The 20,092-nt window shown below is 41.1% G+C and overlaps 2 protein-coding genes across 4 annotated transcripts in view; one reads left to right on the forward strand and one right to left on the reverse strand.

The window, feature by feature from the left end:
* Positions 1-20,092, reverse strand: part of AdSL (adenylosuccinate lyase) — a 184,864-nt gene that overhangs the window by 18,836 nt on the left and 145,936 nt on the right. The gene's annotated exons all lie outside the window — the stretch shown is intronic.
* Positions 1-20,092, forward strand: part of LOC136835073 (ankyrin-1-like) — a 92,590-nt gene that overhangs the window by 17,904 nt on the left and 54,594 nt on the right. For all 3 annotated transcript variants that reach the window (XR_010851971.1, XM_067098245.1, XM_067098244.1), the window contains exons 3-5: positions 9,155-9,754; positions 10,418-10,594; positions 11,729-11,908. Coding sequence is in view for 2 of the 3 variants with exons in the window: in XM_067098245.1 (XP_066954346.1) it covers positions 9,155-9,754; positions 10,418-10,594; positions 11,729-11,908 (957 nt within the window). In the remaining variant the exon portion in view is untranslated. The remainder of the gene's footprint in view (positions 1-9,154; positions 9,755-10,417; positions 10,595-11,728; positions 11,909-20,092) is intronic.

Raw genomic sequence — 20,092 nt, forward strand, 5'->3', positions numbered from 1 at the left:
GAAAACGGAGTTCTGCGCAACTTACGAGAATGGGGTACTTACCAATTTGAAACAGAAAACGAAGTACCTATCACTCTACTTGCTAACCTGTGATGTCACCCACTCGAAGACGAAGCAAAAAAACCACCCAGCGCGTTTCTTGTTGAATCATCACTTTGCGTAATTAACTCACAATCGCCACTATTCACACTTATTTGGGTATTTTGTTAACCCCAAAATTGCTCTAGAGATCATCCAGATCTATTTCACAACTCCCCACTCCCAGTACTCGAATCAAAACGAAAAAAAAAAAAGATTCCCCGTATTTCACACGTAATCACGACCCCCTATGAAACTCGCTATCTTAAGACTGAGTGGTAACCACTCATGACGCTCACGGCCTCGTCGCCTTGGGTATCAACGTTATCAATTAGCCTATTAGTAATCTCCCTCTTTCGCCATCATTAAAGACATTAAAATCATGCTGCCACCATTTAAAATCAGAGACACCGCTGCCAGCATTTAATTCTGTAACAAGGACAGAATTAACACTTTTTTGAAAGTGTACGTAACGTGCTCCAACAATCTTTATTCAGGAAACGGCGTATGAAGGTTCGCTCACGATAACACTTACATCCATTTTTCTCCCCTCTCTCTCTCTCTCTCTCTCTCACCGTGTATCGCCTCTCTCTCTCTCTCTCCGTGTATCGCCTCTCTCTCTCTCTCTCATCGTTTTCCGAAGTTCACCCACCCGAATCTCACTCATTCTCACCAAAGCAATTAAATGGACTATTTAAAGAAACGCAATAGTTTCTACAAAAATAGGTTTATTATTCAAATAACCCAACAAGAAATGAATAAAACAAAGCAAAGATTAAAATGCATAATAAATGAATAAATGAATTATCGAGTCAGATAACTAAACTCTGAACTGCAAAACACTTCTGATTAAAGAAGTCTCATTATGGCTAATAGCCTGAAAATATCCAAACTCACACATACTCCCCAAATCAATAACTAAAGTCATGTCAAAAAAAAAAACAGTCTACCACATGTTATTCGAACCAGTCCACACTGTCCACAGACATCTGTTGGAAGAATTAAACATGATAGAAAACTCCCAAAAATATATGAAATGCAAAACACAATAATGGAAAGTGTAAAATGCATAGCCAAGATATGGCAAACGTAACATGACAAAACAATAATATAAAAGAGGTATGAATATTCATATTAAATCTCTCACACCAGTTCAAAAGTTCATAATGATCAGAAAATCATGGTAAAAATCACAAGTTCAATTTTCTCCCATAAAAACAGAGATTTCAAACTCTACCTTATCTGCCGATTTCAAAGCCTGGATCCTCTCCAAAGCTACGTCTAGACAACTGCAGTTCTATCACGTTAATGAACGATCAAACTCACTTTTAGGGCAGATTTTGGCATAATCTAGATCAAATTAACGCACGTACTCACGAATATACATAACACTTCGGAGATCACCTGACCGGCAATATTGCTGAGGTTCTCACGCAGATAGCTGAGGAATCAAACTATTTGCTGAATACAAAGATTTTACAACTGACGGCTCTGTCAGTACCATCTCACTCCAAAAATTCTTCCATCACATCTTAAAGCATTGAAGCTATGAAATGCATATATGTGTCCTTTAAAATTGTAGCAGCCATATTTTCTGAAATATATGCTGTCATTTAGCACTTAAAAGGAAATTAAGAGTAGAAAGGTTTGAAAGATGTAACAGGAGGAAACCCTCGTAGTTGCACTATGAAACCACTGTTAGAAGAGTGGATAACAAGCTGGATGACAGAGAATACGAATGGAGGTAAAGTAGAAGGAATGAAAGGGGTTGCAGCTAGGGGCCGAAAGGACACAACAAAGGATCTTTAGTAATGCCTAAAGTGCACCGTGTGAGGTGCACTGACTGCACTTACCCCCTACAGGGAAGTTCTACGAATGCATGAAAATAGATATCAAATATAAAAAAAGTTCAAGAAAAGAGGGATGAGTCCGGAACAGAAGATTTGTCAGTGGGAACTCTATGTGGGAGTCATAACTTTAAGATGGAATTGTCCCTACATGAATACAGACCTTCGGTCTTTACATAGAATTTGCTGGAGCGGACGCTTAACTTTCAAACAAGGTAATTAACTACCGATGCTAGGGTGGAAGCCCCGCCCACTAGTCGGTATGCATTTCACTTTGATTTTGGCCGCCATCAAGTGTAGACATTTTCTCTGCCCAACTAACTATTTGATTTTTCCTTTCTTTTGCTTCTTGTGTTTGTTTTATGAGTGTTTGTTGTTGTTTTGCATATATATAATGCAAATCCATGACTTATCTGAGCCTAAGGAGAGGAGACCATGTGTCATGAGGCGTTGCCCTGGCACTGACAAACTTTGCAATTGGTTCCTCTCCTCTCTTGAGATTGACCCTCATACCCTGTGCACACTTTGCACAGGAAACATATGTGCAATCAATCAAGCCCTTGTTTTGAGTGTCGTGTTTGGCCATCTGAACAGTGGGTGCAGTTTGCCTGGAAAAGGAAGAGAGAGAGGAGGGTTTCCCGGGTGTCACTGGATTGCAATATGCTGCCAGTGGGTGACACCAAAGGTTCTTTCTGGATCCTTCCTGCCCCTGGCCAAACTGCCTCCTGCTGTTACCATTCCTAAGGAAGTGGTCTCCCCTTCACCATCTCCTACTGCTTCGTCAGTAGCGAGTCAGAGTTGGGGGGTGGTTGCCCAGTATGACTTCGCCAGCAGTCCCTGTTCCCTGTTCGCTGTGTGGGGGGGTGAAGATATTTCCCCCTTGGGGCGAAGGGAGAGTGTCCCTCTGAACGCGACTTGTGTTGCAGGTGTGGTGTTGCCTGAGGGGCTTAGGGAGTTATGGCCCTCCCTAGGCCTCCTGGAGATGCCTTCTGTGGAGGGGATGATTGTGCACTTGAGGGCCTCTAATGCCCCCCTGTGATGCCACTTCTACGACCATGACAATGTCTACTGCCACGATGTCTACTGGATCAAGGACCACCACTACAGCAGTGGTTCCTATGATCTTGCCCCTGGTAGTGTGCTCTCAAATGCTCCCTCTGACTTCCTCCCCTTGAGGGGACATCCTTCTCCACTCACTGTTCTCCAAGGCCTGCCACGACTGTAAGAGGAGGTCAAAGAAGAGGAGTCAGAAGTCATCTTTGTCATTGTCTTCATCATGTACTTCCACCTCCTCCCCTTCTTCTTCCAAAGCTAGCAAGTGGAGGAAGAAGAAGGCTGCCTCTTCCAGCCGTAAGAAGTCTCGTTGGGCTTCTGATGGTCTGCCTTCTTCCATGGAAAAGGCTACGGGATCTCTCGTTTGCACTCCTACCCTCTCTACAGACATGGGAGCAACCGCTGCACAGGGTTCCACGGACCCCTATGGTACCGGTACCGGTCCTGGGAATTCATCTTCCTCGGGCTGGTAAGGGGCCTTTTATCGCTGCACGGGGTTCCATGGACCCCCATGGCACCGGTGCTGCTCCCAGGAAGTCACCTTCCTGGGCTGGTAGGGGTCACCAGTCTGTGGACCCAGGCCTGGCCCAGCGAGAGAGAGTGAGCTTCGAGAATGCAAGGTGCTCCCTCACCCCCTGCACGTTCCTGTACAGGAAAGGTGCCAGGGTCCCGGAAGGGTAATGCCGGCCTACCAGTCTGCTCAACTGGGAGGGGCAAGAGGAGGTCCCCCAACCAGTCTTCTTCTCTTGTAGAGGTCCCAACCTCCAAGAAGACTGTATCTCGTTTTTGGGACAGCCCTCATTCATGTTCGCGTCAACAGAAACGCTCCCCCTCAATCTGTTCGGCCGTCGTCACTGTGGGTTGATGACCACCCACAGCCTTCCTCACCTGTCGGGGCTTCAGCCTCCAGCAGGTTTGTGAAGGGTACTAGGCGTCTCTCACTTGTCCCCTTCACTTCTTCGGGGTTTACCAGGAGCTGGGAGTAAGACAGGCCTACAGTGCAGGACCGAGAACATTTGCTTTCCCATCTCAGCCCGTCCATGGAAGTTTACACTCCAGGAACGGCCCTCGGACTGGACCTGTCATATGCTCGAGTGATGGAGAGATCACCAGGGGTTTCTGGTGAATGTCTCTCTCCTGCAGGGAGTGTAACCTGGGGAGACCGTGACCTAGAAGGGCTCAAGGGTCCTAGTCCCCAGGACTCGGACACCCCTGAGTTGCAGAGGACCTATGCAGAGATCATTTGTCAGTATAACGACTTCGAGGAAGAGACCGTGGCCGCTCCCGTGGACTGTTTGTCAGCCCTCAAAGTCTTTTGGTGACCCCAGAAAGAACCCAAAGCCTTGTTGGGTTTGCCATGGTGGGGACTAGCTGAAGGGGTTTTAGACCAGGTGAATTCTCTTAGGTCTAGCCGCTGGTGCAAGACACTTCCTCAACCTCTCACTCGCCGGAATAAATACTACATTCACTCGGAGAAGCCATTGCCGACTAAACAGACTGACCTGGACCTGGTTCACCTGCGCCCGGGTCTGTCACTGGACCACCTCCATACAGAGGGAGTCTACCTTTTCTAGCAGGAGGTGGCAGCACTCGAATCCACTGCCATGGCAGCATTCCAGACAGTTTCTCGGATTGAGCTCTGGTTCCTGTCAGTGGCCAAGATCGCTTCCTCTTCCTCTTTGGGTTCTCGTAACTCTGAGGAAGACACCACATTTAGGAGACTGATGTCTGGAGGTAGGGCCATCTACTACCTAGCCCACCAGAAAGCTAACCTGTGGGCTAACCTGGTGTGTAAGAGGAGAGACACTGTCTTGACTCAGGTCACCAGGTTTGTCAGTTCTGAGTCAGCCTTGGCTCCTAGAAGTGGACTGGTACTGGATCCCACTTCCCTCTTTCCTAGAGGAGAAGTGGATGCCGTGGTGGACTGGCAGAGAGCAGAGAACAATGACTGTCTTGTTCACCAGGCAGTGGTCAAGACCTCCAGGTCCTTGCATGCCACTGCAGCTTGACATTCGGGTCAGGCTGGTCCTTCCTCCTCAGGTCCTAGGCAGTCCCAGGCTTCAGAGGACCATCACAGGAATACCCAATCTTTTTCTGCCCCTGTTAGCAGCGCCCTTTCAGCCTCCTTTTCTGCCTGGGAGAGGGGGGGCAAGGGTAAGAAGGGAAGAGAACGCTAGGGGTGGCGTTCCTCCCCACATGCTGCCTTTGGTGGGGCGTGCCTGTTGAACCATTGGGCAACATGGCAGCGATATGGAGCGGACACCTGGGTAGTGGATGTTCTTCGGGTAAGATATCTACTTCCCTTCAGGTTTCTGCCACCCCACACCAATGATCCAGTCCATTTCCAAACGTTCATTCCCAGCTTGCTGAAGGATCTCGCCCTGTGGGGAGAGGTGAAGGCGATGCTGAAGAAGGGCACAGTAGAGTGGGGAGAGGTGAAGGCGACGCTGAAGAAGGGCACAGTAGAAGTCGTGACAGATCGGTCTCCAGGGTTTTACAGCTGTCTCTTTCTCGTAGAGAAAGTGACAGGTGGATGGAGGCCGGTTATAGATCTCTCTCCCCCTGAATCAATTAGTTTGCCAGATTCGGTTCAAGATGGAAACAGCATGCTCAGTACTCGCTGCCATCAGGGAGCCTGACTTCATGCTTTCCGTGGATCTGAGGGATGTGTATTTTTGAATACCCATTCACCAGTCCTCCCGCAAGTACCTCTACTTTATCCTTGGGAAGACAGTGTTCCAGCTCAAGGCATACTGTTTCAGGCTCTCAACCACTCCCAGGTGTTCACTTGAGTGTTCACCCTTGTGTTGACTTGGGTCCATTCGCACGGGATACGTCTTCTGAGGTAATGATTGGCTAATTATGGTGAGCTCTCATTTGCAGTTGCTCCAGGACAGAGATTGACTTCCTGAATTCTGTTGCGACATGGGAGTCGTGATAAATTTTGAGAAGTCCAATTTCATACCCAAAAAGAGGAAAAAGTACCTGGGCATGCTGATATATATGGCAGCAGCAAGAATCTTCCCCTCAGACTTGCATATCAGCAAGTTCAGACAGGCAGCGCAGTTGTTCTTGTCTCGCCTGGAGCAACAAGCTTGGCAGTGGCAAGTCATTCTCGGTCACCTGTCATCCTTGGAGAAGCTGGTCCCTCATGGGTGGCTTCATCTTTGTTCCCTTCAGTGGAGAAAGAAGGGGTTCTGGTCTCCGACAAGGAACTCCCGGTTCTTTCCGATTCCTCTCTTGGAGGAAGTGAGACAGGACTTAGCCTTGTGGCTAGACGACAGGAACCTCGTAATAGGAGAGCCATTAGACACTCCCCCTCCTGAGATGCTTCTGTTTTTGGATGCATCGACAGAGGAAGAGCTGCTCGTCTTACATGTGTGGAACTGGAACAACAGACACTTCCACATCAATATCCTGGATCTCAAGGCAGCTTTCTTAAGTCTTCAAAAGTTTCAGGGTCGAGTGATGGGGCACTCTGTGGTGTTGATAAGCAACAATACCACGGTAGTGGCATACATCAACAAGCAAGGGGGACTGGTGTCCCTTCAGCTTCACATGTTGGCGGTGTAGGTGCACGAGTGAGCAGCAGCACACTCGTTAGAGCCATCAGCTAGGTACATTTGGGGAAACGGAAGATGGTGGCAGACAAACTCAGTCGTCAGGGTCAGGTGATAGGGACACAGTGGTCCCTGCTCCTAGACATTGCAGAAAGATTGTTCAATTTTTAGGGCTTTCCAATGATAGACCTCCTCACAATCCAGCACAACAGGACACTACTGGCTTTCTGCACTATTGTCCCAGACCCATGAGAAGACGCCTTCCAGCAACTATGGGACATTCTTGAGTCCTGTGCCTTCTCCCGATTTATTTCAACGGGTGATCAAAGGGGTAATGATCACCCCTGAATCTCAGGATGACCTTGGTAGCTCCCAAGTGGCCACATGCGAAATGGTATCCAGACCTAATAGCTCTGCTTTCCGTGATGACGAGAGAGATTTCCCCCTGGCACAACCTGCTTTGCTAGCTGCATGTAGAAGTATCACCAGGCTGTGGAGACACAGTCACCTCATGGCTGGAGGCTATCCAGTGTCTCTTGTGAGCGAGAGTCTTTTCTCTCCACACAGCAACAGAGATGTCTGGATATCTTTGTACATCCTCTGCGGATGTGTGCCAGGGGAAATGGGCCGTCTTCTGTGGTTGGTGTTATCGAGGGGATATCTCTCTGGTTGGAGCTACTCTTCAGCAGGTAGCGGACTTTCTCGTCTTTCTTCGCTGTGAGAAGCTTCTCACCATTTCAGCTATTAAGGGCTACAGGTCTGCCCTGGCCCAAGTCCTCCACTTGACAGGCATTGATCTCCCTCCCTTGTGGGAGATCTCTATGCTGTTGTGAAGCTTCGAACAGTCCTGCCCTCCCAAGGAACGCATGCCTCCAGAATGGGATATGACTCTTGTTTTATGGAGCCTGACTTATGTACCCTACAAGCCTTTATGAGAGTTGTCAGACAGGGATCTGACCCTCAAGACTGTGTTCTTGCTTGTCCTGGCATTGGCGAAGAGTTGGTGAACTTCAATGGTCTTTCCTTCCATGTTAAGCACACGAGGGGATGGGGATCTGTCACGCTCGAGTTTGTCCCAGGGGAAGACTCAGAATCTGTTGGTCCCTGATGCCAGATTCGAGTCCTTTTCGATCCCCTCCCTAGAAGACTGTGTTGGTGGTGATCAGGATGAGATGCTACTGTGCCCAATTAGGGTGCCACAGTACTATCTTAAGAGGACTTGGCAGCTCAGGCCCGAGTGTCACGACACCAAGAAAGAGGTGTTTTTCTGGTTTCGTGAGATGATCAAGTGGGCATACTCTACATATCATGTGGTGGACAGGAGTACATTCCAGGTGAGAGCTCATGAGGTTAGGGGCACTGGACCGTCCCTTGCATTCCATAAGAAACTGTCAGTTCCACAGGTATTAAGGACAGGAGTGTGGTCTCAATAAACCACATTCACGTCCTTCTACCTTTGGGACATTGCCCATAACTCCTTGGACATGTTTTCCTTGGGTCCTTTGGTGGCTGCTCAACAAGTTGTGTAGCTCACCCGGCTGTCCTAGAGGGACAGGTAGCATCTCGCCTAAGGTGTACGGTTGTGGAAGAGTGTGTCTGACCGACTGGCCTCCTCCCTTTTCTCTTTTTATCTTCCTCTCCTGAAGGGCAGAGAGGCAGAGGGCAAGCCGTCACATTCTGGACTGGCGTGTTATGCAGGTGAGTCTAGATAACTGAGTACCCTGTCCATAATCTAGAGTACTGTGGATTGCTAGATGCAAGTCCTCCCCCTCTCTCTAGCAAGGGGAGAGAGGGCTGACAATCAAACAAACCTGTTGGTTATCTTAGCTTTTTATTGTCTCCAACACTATGGGTTCATCCAAGCCCTTTTTGAATTAATGACACAAATTCATTAATTCGAAAGGATTGGAAGTCTGACAGTTGAACATCCCATATGTTCAACAGATTAGAGGTGCAGGTGTTCTTCCTTTGCTCTTCGAGACCAGAAAGAGAGACCCAGGTGAGCAGACCTAGCAGTCAGTTCAGTGATTAACCTAGAATCCACCCACCAAAGGGTGAGTCTCCTATGTAAAGACCAAAGGTTTGTATTCATGTAGGAACAAACTATAGATTTTGAAAGTAATTTGTATTTTTCATAACATACAAACCTGAAGGTCTTTACATTTATGGCCCACCTCAGCCACCCCTCATTCTGATACCTAGGACGAAAGGCAAGGTGGAGTGCATACCGATGAGTGGGCAGGGCTTCCACCCTACCGTCAGTAGTTAACTACTTTGAAAGTTAAACGGCGTTCCAGCTCGTGCTACAAGCAAATCCTATGTAAAGACCTTCAGGTTTTTATGTTAGGAAAAATATAAATTACTTTAAAAATCTGTAGTATTTCAAGGATGAAGAGATTGTTAATCAAATTCTGTTATTAGAGTTCTGTTATGTGTGTTTAGGAGACAACTGTGATAGTTTACATTCATTCTTGGTTAAAAGTTTGACTCTTGTGTTATAGCATACGATAATTTTTAAATAATTTGTTGTCCAAATTGGCTTTTAAACACTTTTATGCTAGGTTTTCACTACTGTAATATAGTAACGATAATTCCACCTTTCTGTTCTGTCATCAGCAAATGATCACGGCATTACTCTCTGGAAAAGTTGAAGATCTTGAAAGTGCTCTCAATAACGGGGCTGATGTCAACAAACCCACCTCAAAATACGTTACGCCACTCCATGTTGCAGCTGCCAAGGGTTCCCTGTCCTTAGTACAGGTTCTTCTGAAGAGACATGCTGATGTGGAAGCCTTGGACAATGATGGTTACACACCTCTAATGGTAGCGTCCCTCCGAGGATACATAGATGTAGTAGAAAAGTTGATTGCCTTCCGTGCAGAAACAAACAATGAATCTTATGAAGGCGAAACTGCTCTACACTTGGCAGTCATTCACGACAATCGACCTGTTGTCAGAAGTCTGCTAAACAATGGAGCCTCTATCAATAAAAGGACAAAAGATGGGTCAACCCCACTTCACCTGGCTGCCAAGTATAATGCCATAGGCTCAGCAGAAGAACTGGTGAAAGACAGGTCTTGCAATAAGGATGAGAGGAATGCAAACGGCCACACGCCATTTGAAATAGCCAGAAAACGAGGACATCGTCAGCTCTGTAGTGTTCTAAATGTGGAGGATGAAGCTGACGCAGACGTTTACGAACTTCAGTTCCAGGAAGTAAGTTTGGCACAAGTGCAGAAGAGTAGTGTATGCTATTTCCTAACCCTCCCTTCACTTAACGTTACCTTAGAGTGTTGTCCCCTGAACTGGCAGCAAGGGAAGGGGAAGGGTTTGCTACTATGGACCTCCTGACTTATTGTATATAGCAGAATGACATGCGTGCAACTCTTCTGCAGCATAAATATGAGTTTTTAGTTTACAAACTAAAGCCTGCCAGCATAAGGACATGCGTGCAACTCTTCTGCAGCATAAATATGAGTTTTTAGTTTACAAACTAAAGCCTGCCAGCATAAGGACTTTTCCATAGAAATTCTTTTGAATGCATAATTATAAAAAAATAATTTTTTCTAGTTAGCAATTACGATTTTATTTTTTTATGAGAAAGAGTTTGAAACTTAAATGACTTGTGAACACATTGAATTTATCATATATTTTTTAAATGAACAATAAATAGTTATTAAATATAATCTCTCTCTTCAACTTGATCAAAGCTATCAAGTTTGTTGTTAAAATAATGGTAGAACAAGTAATATTAGTAGTGGTGACAATCTCCTTTATTCAGTGCTGCTATACTTTTCTTAACCAAAATATTGTTAGCATACACATATGATAATACATATATAATTTAAGCATCATTTAATGGGTTTATTAATTTTTCAGGTCATAAAACCAAGAGTAACATATGGAGAGATAAAGGAACCCAGCCTCAAGATTTATAAGAACACCAGCCGTCCAAGAGGAAAAGTCTTGATTATTAATAATATAAAATTTGAAGGCAAAAATTTCAGACATGGAGCCCAATCAGATACTATTTATTTGAACGATCTATTCGAACAGGTAGTACCTCTGTCAGTTTGAAAAGTAGGAGCAGATGCAATACACTATTAGTATTTGGGGTTAATGCAATACAGAAGGAAATAGGATATTATGGCACCTCATACGATGGAAGGTATAAGGCAGGGTGTGCAAAACACAGAGGCAAAGAATGATTGCATCTAGGATAGCTGAGAGATGTGGAGTAGGGGAACTGTTTGAATTGTCAAGAAGACTGGGGACAGCTGTGCTGGGACAAACAAGTTTGTCCAAGGACAACAACCGCCACACCTACTAGGCCTACTATGCAGTGGGCTCAACTCATGTCAGCTAAAAAGTACACTCTTATCCATATCTGTTTTGGGGAACAAATGTATTGGTTGATAGCAGAATGTGCAGTCACAAAAATATGTGAAGCTTAGGAGTTAGCAGTGTCTGTATAAAAGATTCATGAGTGGAGTTTCTACGGAAGCAATGTTTAGCAGTAGTGTGAATATTAAATGTGAATGGTTTGTGTATGGGGAATAACAGAGATTAAAAAGGTGAGAAACTGGAAATTATGGCTATTAAAACTGGCGTCACAACATCTAGGTTATCGATGACGAAGAAATGGGAAAATACCACAAATTGAAAACAGATGGATCAAAGAATTTTCTGGTGGTTTGGTCGTTTGGAGAGAATGAAGGATGAAATGCTGGTGAAAAACATGATGATGGAGAAAAGGAAAAGGAAAGCCAAGGGTAATGGTAGCTAGATGGTGAAGAAAAGGCCCTGGGGTGATATGCTCGTAATATTCAGGAAGTAACAGATTGCATGCAGCACAGAAGAGAGTGGCACAGTATGTGTAGGAGGTCTTGTTGAACTAACTCTTCTCTGTGGAACTGGAATGCTGAATGTGAAATAAAAGGAAGAAGGTGGAAGTTGTAGTGATGAATTGTATAAGTAGTATGCGTGATATAAGAAGAGCTGGAAAGGTGATAATGTGGATGAATGTAAAAGGAATAAACAGGTTAGTATAGGTGAAAAGATGGATCCAAGTGTTCAGAGATGGTTGTCTTGCTGAAAGAACAGGATAAATTCGTAATAAAGTATGCAGATCAGAAGGAGAGGAAGACTTTGATGGGGAAATATACAGTCTGTTATTCTGGATGCTTTCAGATGGGTTACAAAGTTCAAGTTCAAGAAGATTTGACAAGGACACAAACGCTGAAGGTCTTGGAGGACTTCAGCCACGAGGAGGATCTTAAGGACATCGATTCAGTTCTCTTTTTCTTCCTAAGCCATGGCATGGAAGGAAAGTTTCTCACTTTAGATGGCAAGTACTTGGAAGAATCGGAGGTGGGTAAGGTTGACAGTTTTCTTTACATGTCTATATTTCATAATGAGTTTTGGTAAACAGGTACTGGAGAGATTTTTCAAAATGTTCATTAAAGTTAATAATTAAGGCCACTCACTTACACATTCACAGAAAACTCAGACAAAAACACATATAGAGTATACAGTATTTGCATGTACAGTATGTATATGTACAGCATACATACATACACTTAAAAATATATTAAAAACTACGACCTGGTCCAAAGTCCAGGTGTATATGCAGCGTGCGTGGCTTATATGTATTGTTCTTATAAGATTTTGTTCCTACTGTTGAGTTTACAATTATGTTATCAGCAGTAAAATTATTTACCTTATTTCCTTAAGTTTTCACTTAACTACGTATCCTTTTACTACAAAGTATGTACAGTACTTGCTTTGCTTGACGTTATAATTTTCACCGATCCTTCTCACATATATCATGTATATATGTAGTACAGCATATGTATACAGTGTATATATATATATATATATATACATATATACACACATATACACACACACACACACACACACACACACACACACACACACATATATATATATATATATATATATACACATATATATATATATACACTATACATATGCTCTACTACATATGTACAAATGTGAGAAGGATCGGTGAAAATTATAACGTCAAGCAAAGCAAGTACTGTACATACCCTATGTAGTAAAAGGATATATATATATACAGTGAAAATATAAAATATATATATATATATATATATATATATATATATATATATATATATATATATATATATATATATATATATATATATGAATTCATGCCTTCTGCCATTTTAAAGAGATAAAATATCTTAAGAAATTACACTCCCTAACTTAACTGGGGGAGTCAGAGGGCAGTTGCCAGACAAAGCCGGTAGAAAATGCCCAGGACTTCTTCTCCCCTATTGTAAATGCATTTTCACATGGTTGGCCACTCCTTACGCTTTTAATCCTGTCTCCTTATTTTTGCCCTTATGCTGGCACAGAATATCCTCATTCCAGAAAATACCAACGAAGATGAGATCAAACTGCCCACCTGCTCAGTCACGGGACCCACAGGGGTCAAGAGGTCTGGGAGGGAAGCGAGAGACGCTGGCGAGTCATCAATCAGTCACGGGATTCCCCCCTTTACCTGACTTTCGTTTCTTTGACAGGTCTAGGTCAGGCCAAGCTCTGGAACCGAACAGTTCATTCGGTGTGATGATGAATGAGTGAAAATTAAACTAAAAACTGCGCAAAGGTACACGCTTCCACACTGGAACACATGCATAAAATAAATACATTCACTCACGCATCCATACATACATAAAAAAATCGGAATAAGTTAAGTAATATTTTTAAATTTTGTTTTTAAAATTCATTAAATGACCCAAGGATTTTCGCATTTTCATCTTTTACTTACAGTATATTTATATTTTATCAACTAAATTACATCTCTTCATGAACATCAAAATCGAAACGACTGAAAATGCAGAATATTGACAAAATTTCCTTCATTGATTTATTTCCAAAAGTTGACAGTCGCTCTTGGTCACACTTTGGGTACTCACACAACAGAAGTCTGACCGTTATTATCACCTCGCACTCTGAGCACTCGGGAGCAGGGCTACCCGGGTTGCTCATCAAGTGTCCGTGTGTCAGACGAGTGTGGTCTTTTCGGAAACGAGTCACAATTACTTGCTCATGTCTCTCTCTCTGATATGATGAACTCCATTTTCTAACACAGGATTTTATGTTTCAATTTATAATTTTCGGGTTCTGCATTCCATATATTTTGCCATTTATTTACAATGATTGTTCTTATATATCTTATATAGTCACAATAGCGATGTTTACATTTGCTCTTGTCATGTGGACTGCTTCTTCAGTTGTTTTATCAGCCTCTTCATTTCCTTTAATCCCTGCATGGGCAGGGATCCACCATAATTCAATAATTTTTTCCATTATTACACAACGTATTGAGTGAAAACTTAATTTGTTGCACAATATTATTTTTTGGATTGTAACTTTGAACAGCTTCTACAGCACTTCTGGAGTCGCTATAAATGACAAAATTATTAAACGAGGCTTCTTTAATTGTTTTTATGGCTGATGCTATTGCACAGAACTCGGGCCTTATGTGGTAGAAAGAACTGATACGTTTTGTCCTGGGACACTGCAGCATATCCCACTCCGTACTGTGACTTAGATCTGTCAGTGTAGGCTATATTGCGTAATGTGGAGCTTTTCGGATTATATGTTCTACTGTATGTTGTCTATGGTGTTCTGGGGTATATGAATAACTTTTTGATGAAAAATTTAAAGGTAAATTTAAGTAATTGTAATTTTATATATTAATAGGTATATATATATATATATATATCTACAACTCAAACAATCTCCTAGCTCTAACTGAGAAAGGAGGTGGATGATTGTTTATAAACACATCTCTTAATCCAAAATAATTTTTTGGTTGGAGAATCATTTGTCTGAATTCTCAGAGCACTCTTCATTGTTACTAGCTCTCTATGGAGAGGGAGAGGTAGTTCACCACATTCAACTCGTAAAGATGACGTTGGCGATGATCCAAAGGATCCTGAACATATTCTAAGGACTTCATTATGAACTGGGTCTAAGGTTTTCAGTGTTGCATCTGATGCCGAGTCATATATTTCGCTTCCATAATCAATGATAGACAGCATTGTCGCTCTATACAGTACAGTAAGGGTATGTCTATCGGCTCCCCAAGTAATGTTCGAGTTTTTTGTTTAATTAGATTTAATGTTCTTTTACATTTTGATTTCACGTATGTTATCTGGGCTTTCCAGTTCAAGTGAGTATTAAATAATCCCAAAAATTTTGCCGTTTGGCTAATTGGTACACTATGGTTTCTGAATGTTAAATCTATTTCCTCAACCCTTTTCCACTTTTTATTTTTATAAAACATGATTGCTTGAGTTTTATCTCTGGAAAATTTAAAGCCTACAGATAAGGTTCATTCATCTATTTTTATTATGCTTTTATTAATGATTCGTTCTGCATGTTTTACTTAAATTCCAATAGGTAGGTTTTTATTGATATCATTTGCTGCTAAAGTAAACAGTGTGCCACTAAGGACGCTTCCTTGTGGAACACCCGGGTAAACGTCAATGGATGATGTTTTTATGTAGCGTTTTTAATGTTGCATATCTCCATGTAGTATCATATGCCTTTGCAATGTCAAAAAAAGACGGCAATAGTAATTTGTTTTCGTTCTAATCCTCTTCGTATGCGGTCTAAGTCAGACTGAGAATCAGTGTAGGTCTGTTACACTGTGAGCCGAATTGAGTGGGAGTCAACATTTTTTCTTGAATCTGCTACTTAGTCGAGCATTTACCATTTTCTCTGATAATTTGCATAAACAACTTGTTAAAGAGATTGGGCTGTAACTGTTTACATTACCGGGATTCTTTTCAGATTGGGGGGTAGGAATAATTATAGCTTTACGCCATTCATCAGGAAATAAATTTCGACGCCACAAGTGATTATAAAACTGTAGTAAGTATGACTTTGCCGAAGGTGCGAAGTGGCAGATCATTTCAAAACAAATATTGTCCCCCAAAAGGGCAGATTTATTGCTGTTCAAGAGAGCATATTCAAACTCTTCCATACTAAATTTTCTATTCTATATCTTCTATTGTTTAAAAATTTATTGTTATTAATTCTATCTTATTTTTCTTTGCGCGGAAGTGTTCATCCAAATTATTATCACTTCTTGCATTTGCCAAGTTTTCTCCTATTACGTTACTTACTGTATTTCTTTCGGATCAAGTATTCTTTTCCCATCTTTTAATATGGCATGTCTAGGTGGGTTAACATGGGTACCATTTATTTTCCCGAATTTTTCCCATATTTTTTGCATGAGAGTATTATTAGAAACATCTGATACATGTTTCCTCCACGAAATGATTCTTCATTGAATTACTTATTTTTTTAAATTTGGGAGATATATTGTTATATAGTTTTAATGGACCAATTTCTAATTATAATATGGTTAGTTTTTGTAAATTTTCTTCGAATATCGGTAATGTTTTATTTATTTTACTGAACTTTCTGTTCAAATTATTTAATCGTCTTCCAATCTGGTGTTTTATTTTTGTTAAAATTCTGGTAGTTTTTAGACCAGCATGGGACTTTGTGTTTTGCTGGATGAGATTTTGATTTTGCTATTGCTTTATCAGCAGCATTTTTAATGACATCAGCAAGAAATATATTTGCTTCATTATGATCTTGTACATACTCAAATGGCGGGATATTCCTAGTGTGGAATTCATATCGCCCACAATATGCTCCATAAATGTTACAATGAGTGACATGCTTGGCAGGATTATTGTGTAATAATGAAATTAGTATTGGGAAATGATCACTGGTATGCAAGTCATCAACTGTATTCCAATCCAATCTGTCTACTATGCTTGTTGTACACAGAGTTAAGTCTACTGAGGAAAACATTCCATGTTATTGAAAAATATTTGATGATTTCGTTATCTCTTATACAGCACATGCTATTTGAATCTATGAATTCTTCTATTTGACTTCCTGCCCTATTTGAGTTTGTACAATTATAGTCCCATATCGGATTGTGAGCATTAAAATTAACTACTATTAATGTAGGTTTCTTGCCATTGTTAAGCAATTCTTTAAGTTTATCTATTTCGTAATTTTTATTAGGTTGGTTGTATAAATCGTAAATTACATAATTATCATTTTTTATTCGGATTTTAATACCCGATATTTTTCAAGTCAGTAATGTTTACAGGTAATTTGTCATGAACTACTTTGTTATGTACATATATGGCTGTACCTAAATTTCCTTCTGCTGATAGTTTTGTTGACATGTTGTAAACATATATCAATGGTTCATATTCTTTTAGTAATCGTTGTATTTCTCCTAGGTGTAATCTGGTCCGTAGACCATTTACGTTCCATTGTATAATATAGCTATTGAAAACATTTTCCTGCAGCGGTCGAGTTTTGTTTCATTTTTTTCCATAATCAATTTGGATTTTTTCTAATAATTTACTCACGACATTAAATGTTTATCTTTATAATATATTAAGTGCTCAATGCACATGCAACCTTTTTCATGTGTGCTCAAATCAGTAGCCTAGTTCTTTTTTTTCTATATTTTATAAAATTTCTTATAATGTTTGTTAAACCATCTTTTATGTTTTTGTTATTGTTGCATATTTCAACGAAACAACCATTACATCCGCATGTGTTTTCATGTACATTTCTTGTTCCATTTGTTCTTGTGCCAATTACTGGTGATGGAGCAATCTCTTCTCCCTTGACACAATAATTCTTATCAGTGGTGTGGTTCCCTTCCACTTCTTCAGTGTTCTGGATATCTGCATCCACAGGTTTTTTCTGTGTTCTTTCTTCATATCCTTTGTCTTTGGTTTAACCGATGTTTCTCTAATAATAGTTGGTTTCCTCGTTTTGGGTGGAGTTCTCTCCAAAGGTCTCTTTTTATCTTTTATTTCTAGCCCATCACAACTTTCCTCTACTACTTCTGTAGTAGAGGAATATTTCAAATGAATTTGATAAAATATTATCCATATCATTTACAACTGCTTCTTGATTCTTTACAATTTTAGTTTGTTTCTATAAAGTATTAATTTCTTCTTGAGATTTACTTTTCTGTGCTCCGTTACTACTATCTGCATGCGTTTTTCTTTAATTTTTGGTTCTTGTTATTGAAGAATATGACTGTTTCTTAAACGGATCTTGAATTCCTCTCACTTTTAATTCTAGTTTAGCTTCTTTTATAGACATACCAATTCTTTCTTGTAATATTTTTAACTCTGTATTGTATATATATTACATACATTCTTTGGACCTTGCATGATGGTCTTGCCCATAGTTTGTACTTTTTGCTTCATGCACTTGGGACATATGGTCTTATTTCTCTGTTTTGGCCCAATATTTTTATTTTTTGAGGTATCTCTTGAATTTCGAATTTTATTTTGGCGATTTTTAAAATTTGCGCATTTCTTTGCTTCCTCAGTATATTATGTATCTCGCAATCTTGGACTCTGGGATATCTTTTTTTTAAGAGGGTCCAAGAGAACACTCTTTTCGGTTAGTTTTTCACTGTTCTCAGGCAGCATAATGGTACCCTGAATGCTATTCATAGCGTCATGTTTTTCTAATTTTTGCATTTATATTATCTATTGTTGTATCGACATATAATCCTCAGACTGACTCTCTGTTGTGGCTTCTATAAGCCACGTATTTTCTCTTATCTGTCTAAACGACATTTCTGCCACTGAATGTGTTTAATAGGTAGTTTTCTAACTTTAGGGCTGCAATTTTCCATTCTGTTCCCAAGGTTAGCAACCTTAACCAACTTACATTTCCAAAGAGGGAGTCAAAGTGAGTCAAGGTTGGTTCAAGACGATATTTACTTTTTTTTTTTAGGTTTGCTCTGTACTGGAGCATAGTTCCAGTGTAATTACACTACGATTTTTTTACGTTTTTCTAAACAGTTGTTAGGGGAGGTTTCAGCGGTCGTCAACTGTGCCGAGTCGGTATCATCAAAGGGCCCTGGGGTACTCGAATCTTTACTTTTACTTTTCATAAAGATTTGAGAGGGAGAAAAAAAAATTACCCTGGAAACCCTAAAAAGATATCATCAGCCTTTCATGGAGTTCATTCATCCACCAATGGCACACACGAGAACCGACTCCCTAATGTCCACGTCCCTACCCTACCCCACAGGGGATGGCACAAAATGATTACGATGGCCCAAGTGGAAGACAAACCCATTTGCTGGGACTGAGAGTATTGCAAGAATACAATCATCCCCACCCTAATCATGTTATTGGCAAGCCGGATAGAATGCAGAGAGTCCTACCCCCAGAACCAGATCCCCCTGGAATCTGTGGTCCAGCCCTAAAGAATAGTTCCACCTTTGAGCTATTAATCAGTTATCTCTCAGGTCCGTACATTAGCAGGCAGTTGATGGTTCTACCACATTTCCCACTATTTAGCTTCGGATATAAACCCATTCTGAGCTATGATATCTTTTCATATTTATCTGGTCCAATAAATTTTAGGAAAAGTAGAAAATTCCACAAAAATTAATCCAAAGAAATATATAATAATATAAATATATAATAATGTATGGGATGCTTGAACTCAAACCTGGGAACAAATTCCTGGGGTTCAAAAGCCCCCCTCACCACGTCAAGGTGGTCCTAAGTTGAGTTCCCCCTTGTGGAGCGGGCCCCCCTTTTCCTACGAAGATAACGTGCCCCAAAGTCCAACTGCAATGAGGGCAGTCATATAAATGCAACTTAGATTCATCCTTACTCTACTTACGAGAGTCGAGCTTATGTCATCAGGTATGTCTGGATAGGGAAGGGGATTTTGCCCAGTTTAATTCTATAATTCTCTCGTTTTTCAATTTCAAGCTTTCGCTCCCTTGTGAATCCTTTTTTCAATCGGCCATCAGTGATCAAATGTCCCTTGTTCAATGAGTTATCTTGGTTGAATTTAAGTATGGGAATTTAAGTGAGTGTATTTAATAAGTGAATTAAGTGCTTCCTCCAGCCTTTGATTTTTTTTCATTTACTTGTTATACCTGCATGTTGATTTTAATAACCAATGAGGCTCTCTCTGCATTTTTGAGACGCTCTTTCATGTGTGAAATCATTTCTGCCTTCGCATCCCCGTTATCAGTTTGCCAATTTACTCCATTCAAGTCTGTTGCAAATAAAACTCAGCATGCCTTAGTTTGGGACACCATGCCCTGAGAAGACCTCTTTGTAGCCGGGTCAAGTTGTTTCTTTGTTATTATAACTAAAATTAATTTTGTTTCTCCTGGTAACCATTCTTTATCAAACTGTGAGTCCCTTTGGAATTTAATTGCACTTAATTTTGATCTATTCATGCATAAATAAACCCTTAGGATTTACTCCTCTGGGTCTCACTGGTGACAATCCATTGTCTTGTTTCCTCTTGTAAATTACAAGTAGCGACCACTCAGTCTCAAGGCCAGGTAAGATTTCATTATTATTATTATTAACCAGCTCGCACTTGTAACATTGGCGACCTTGCCAAGATATTTAATCCCCAGTCTTATATTGGCGATTTTGAAACGAACCTTAAAAT

This window comes from Macrobrachium rosenbergii, chromosome 54 (assembly GCF_040412425.1).
Source record: "Macrobrachium rosenbergii isolate ZJJX-2024 chromosome 54, ASM4041242v1, whole genome shotgun sequence".
In the NCBI taxonomy this organism is placed as follows: Eukaryota; Metazoa; Arthropoda; class Malacostraca; order Decapoda; family Palaemonidae; genus Macrobrachium; species Macrobrachium rosenbergii.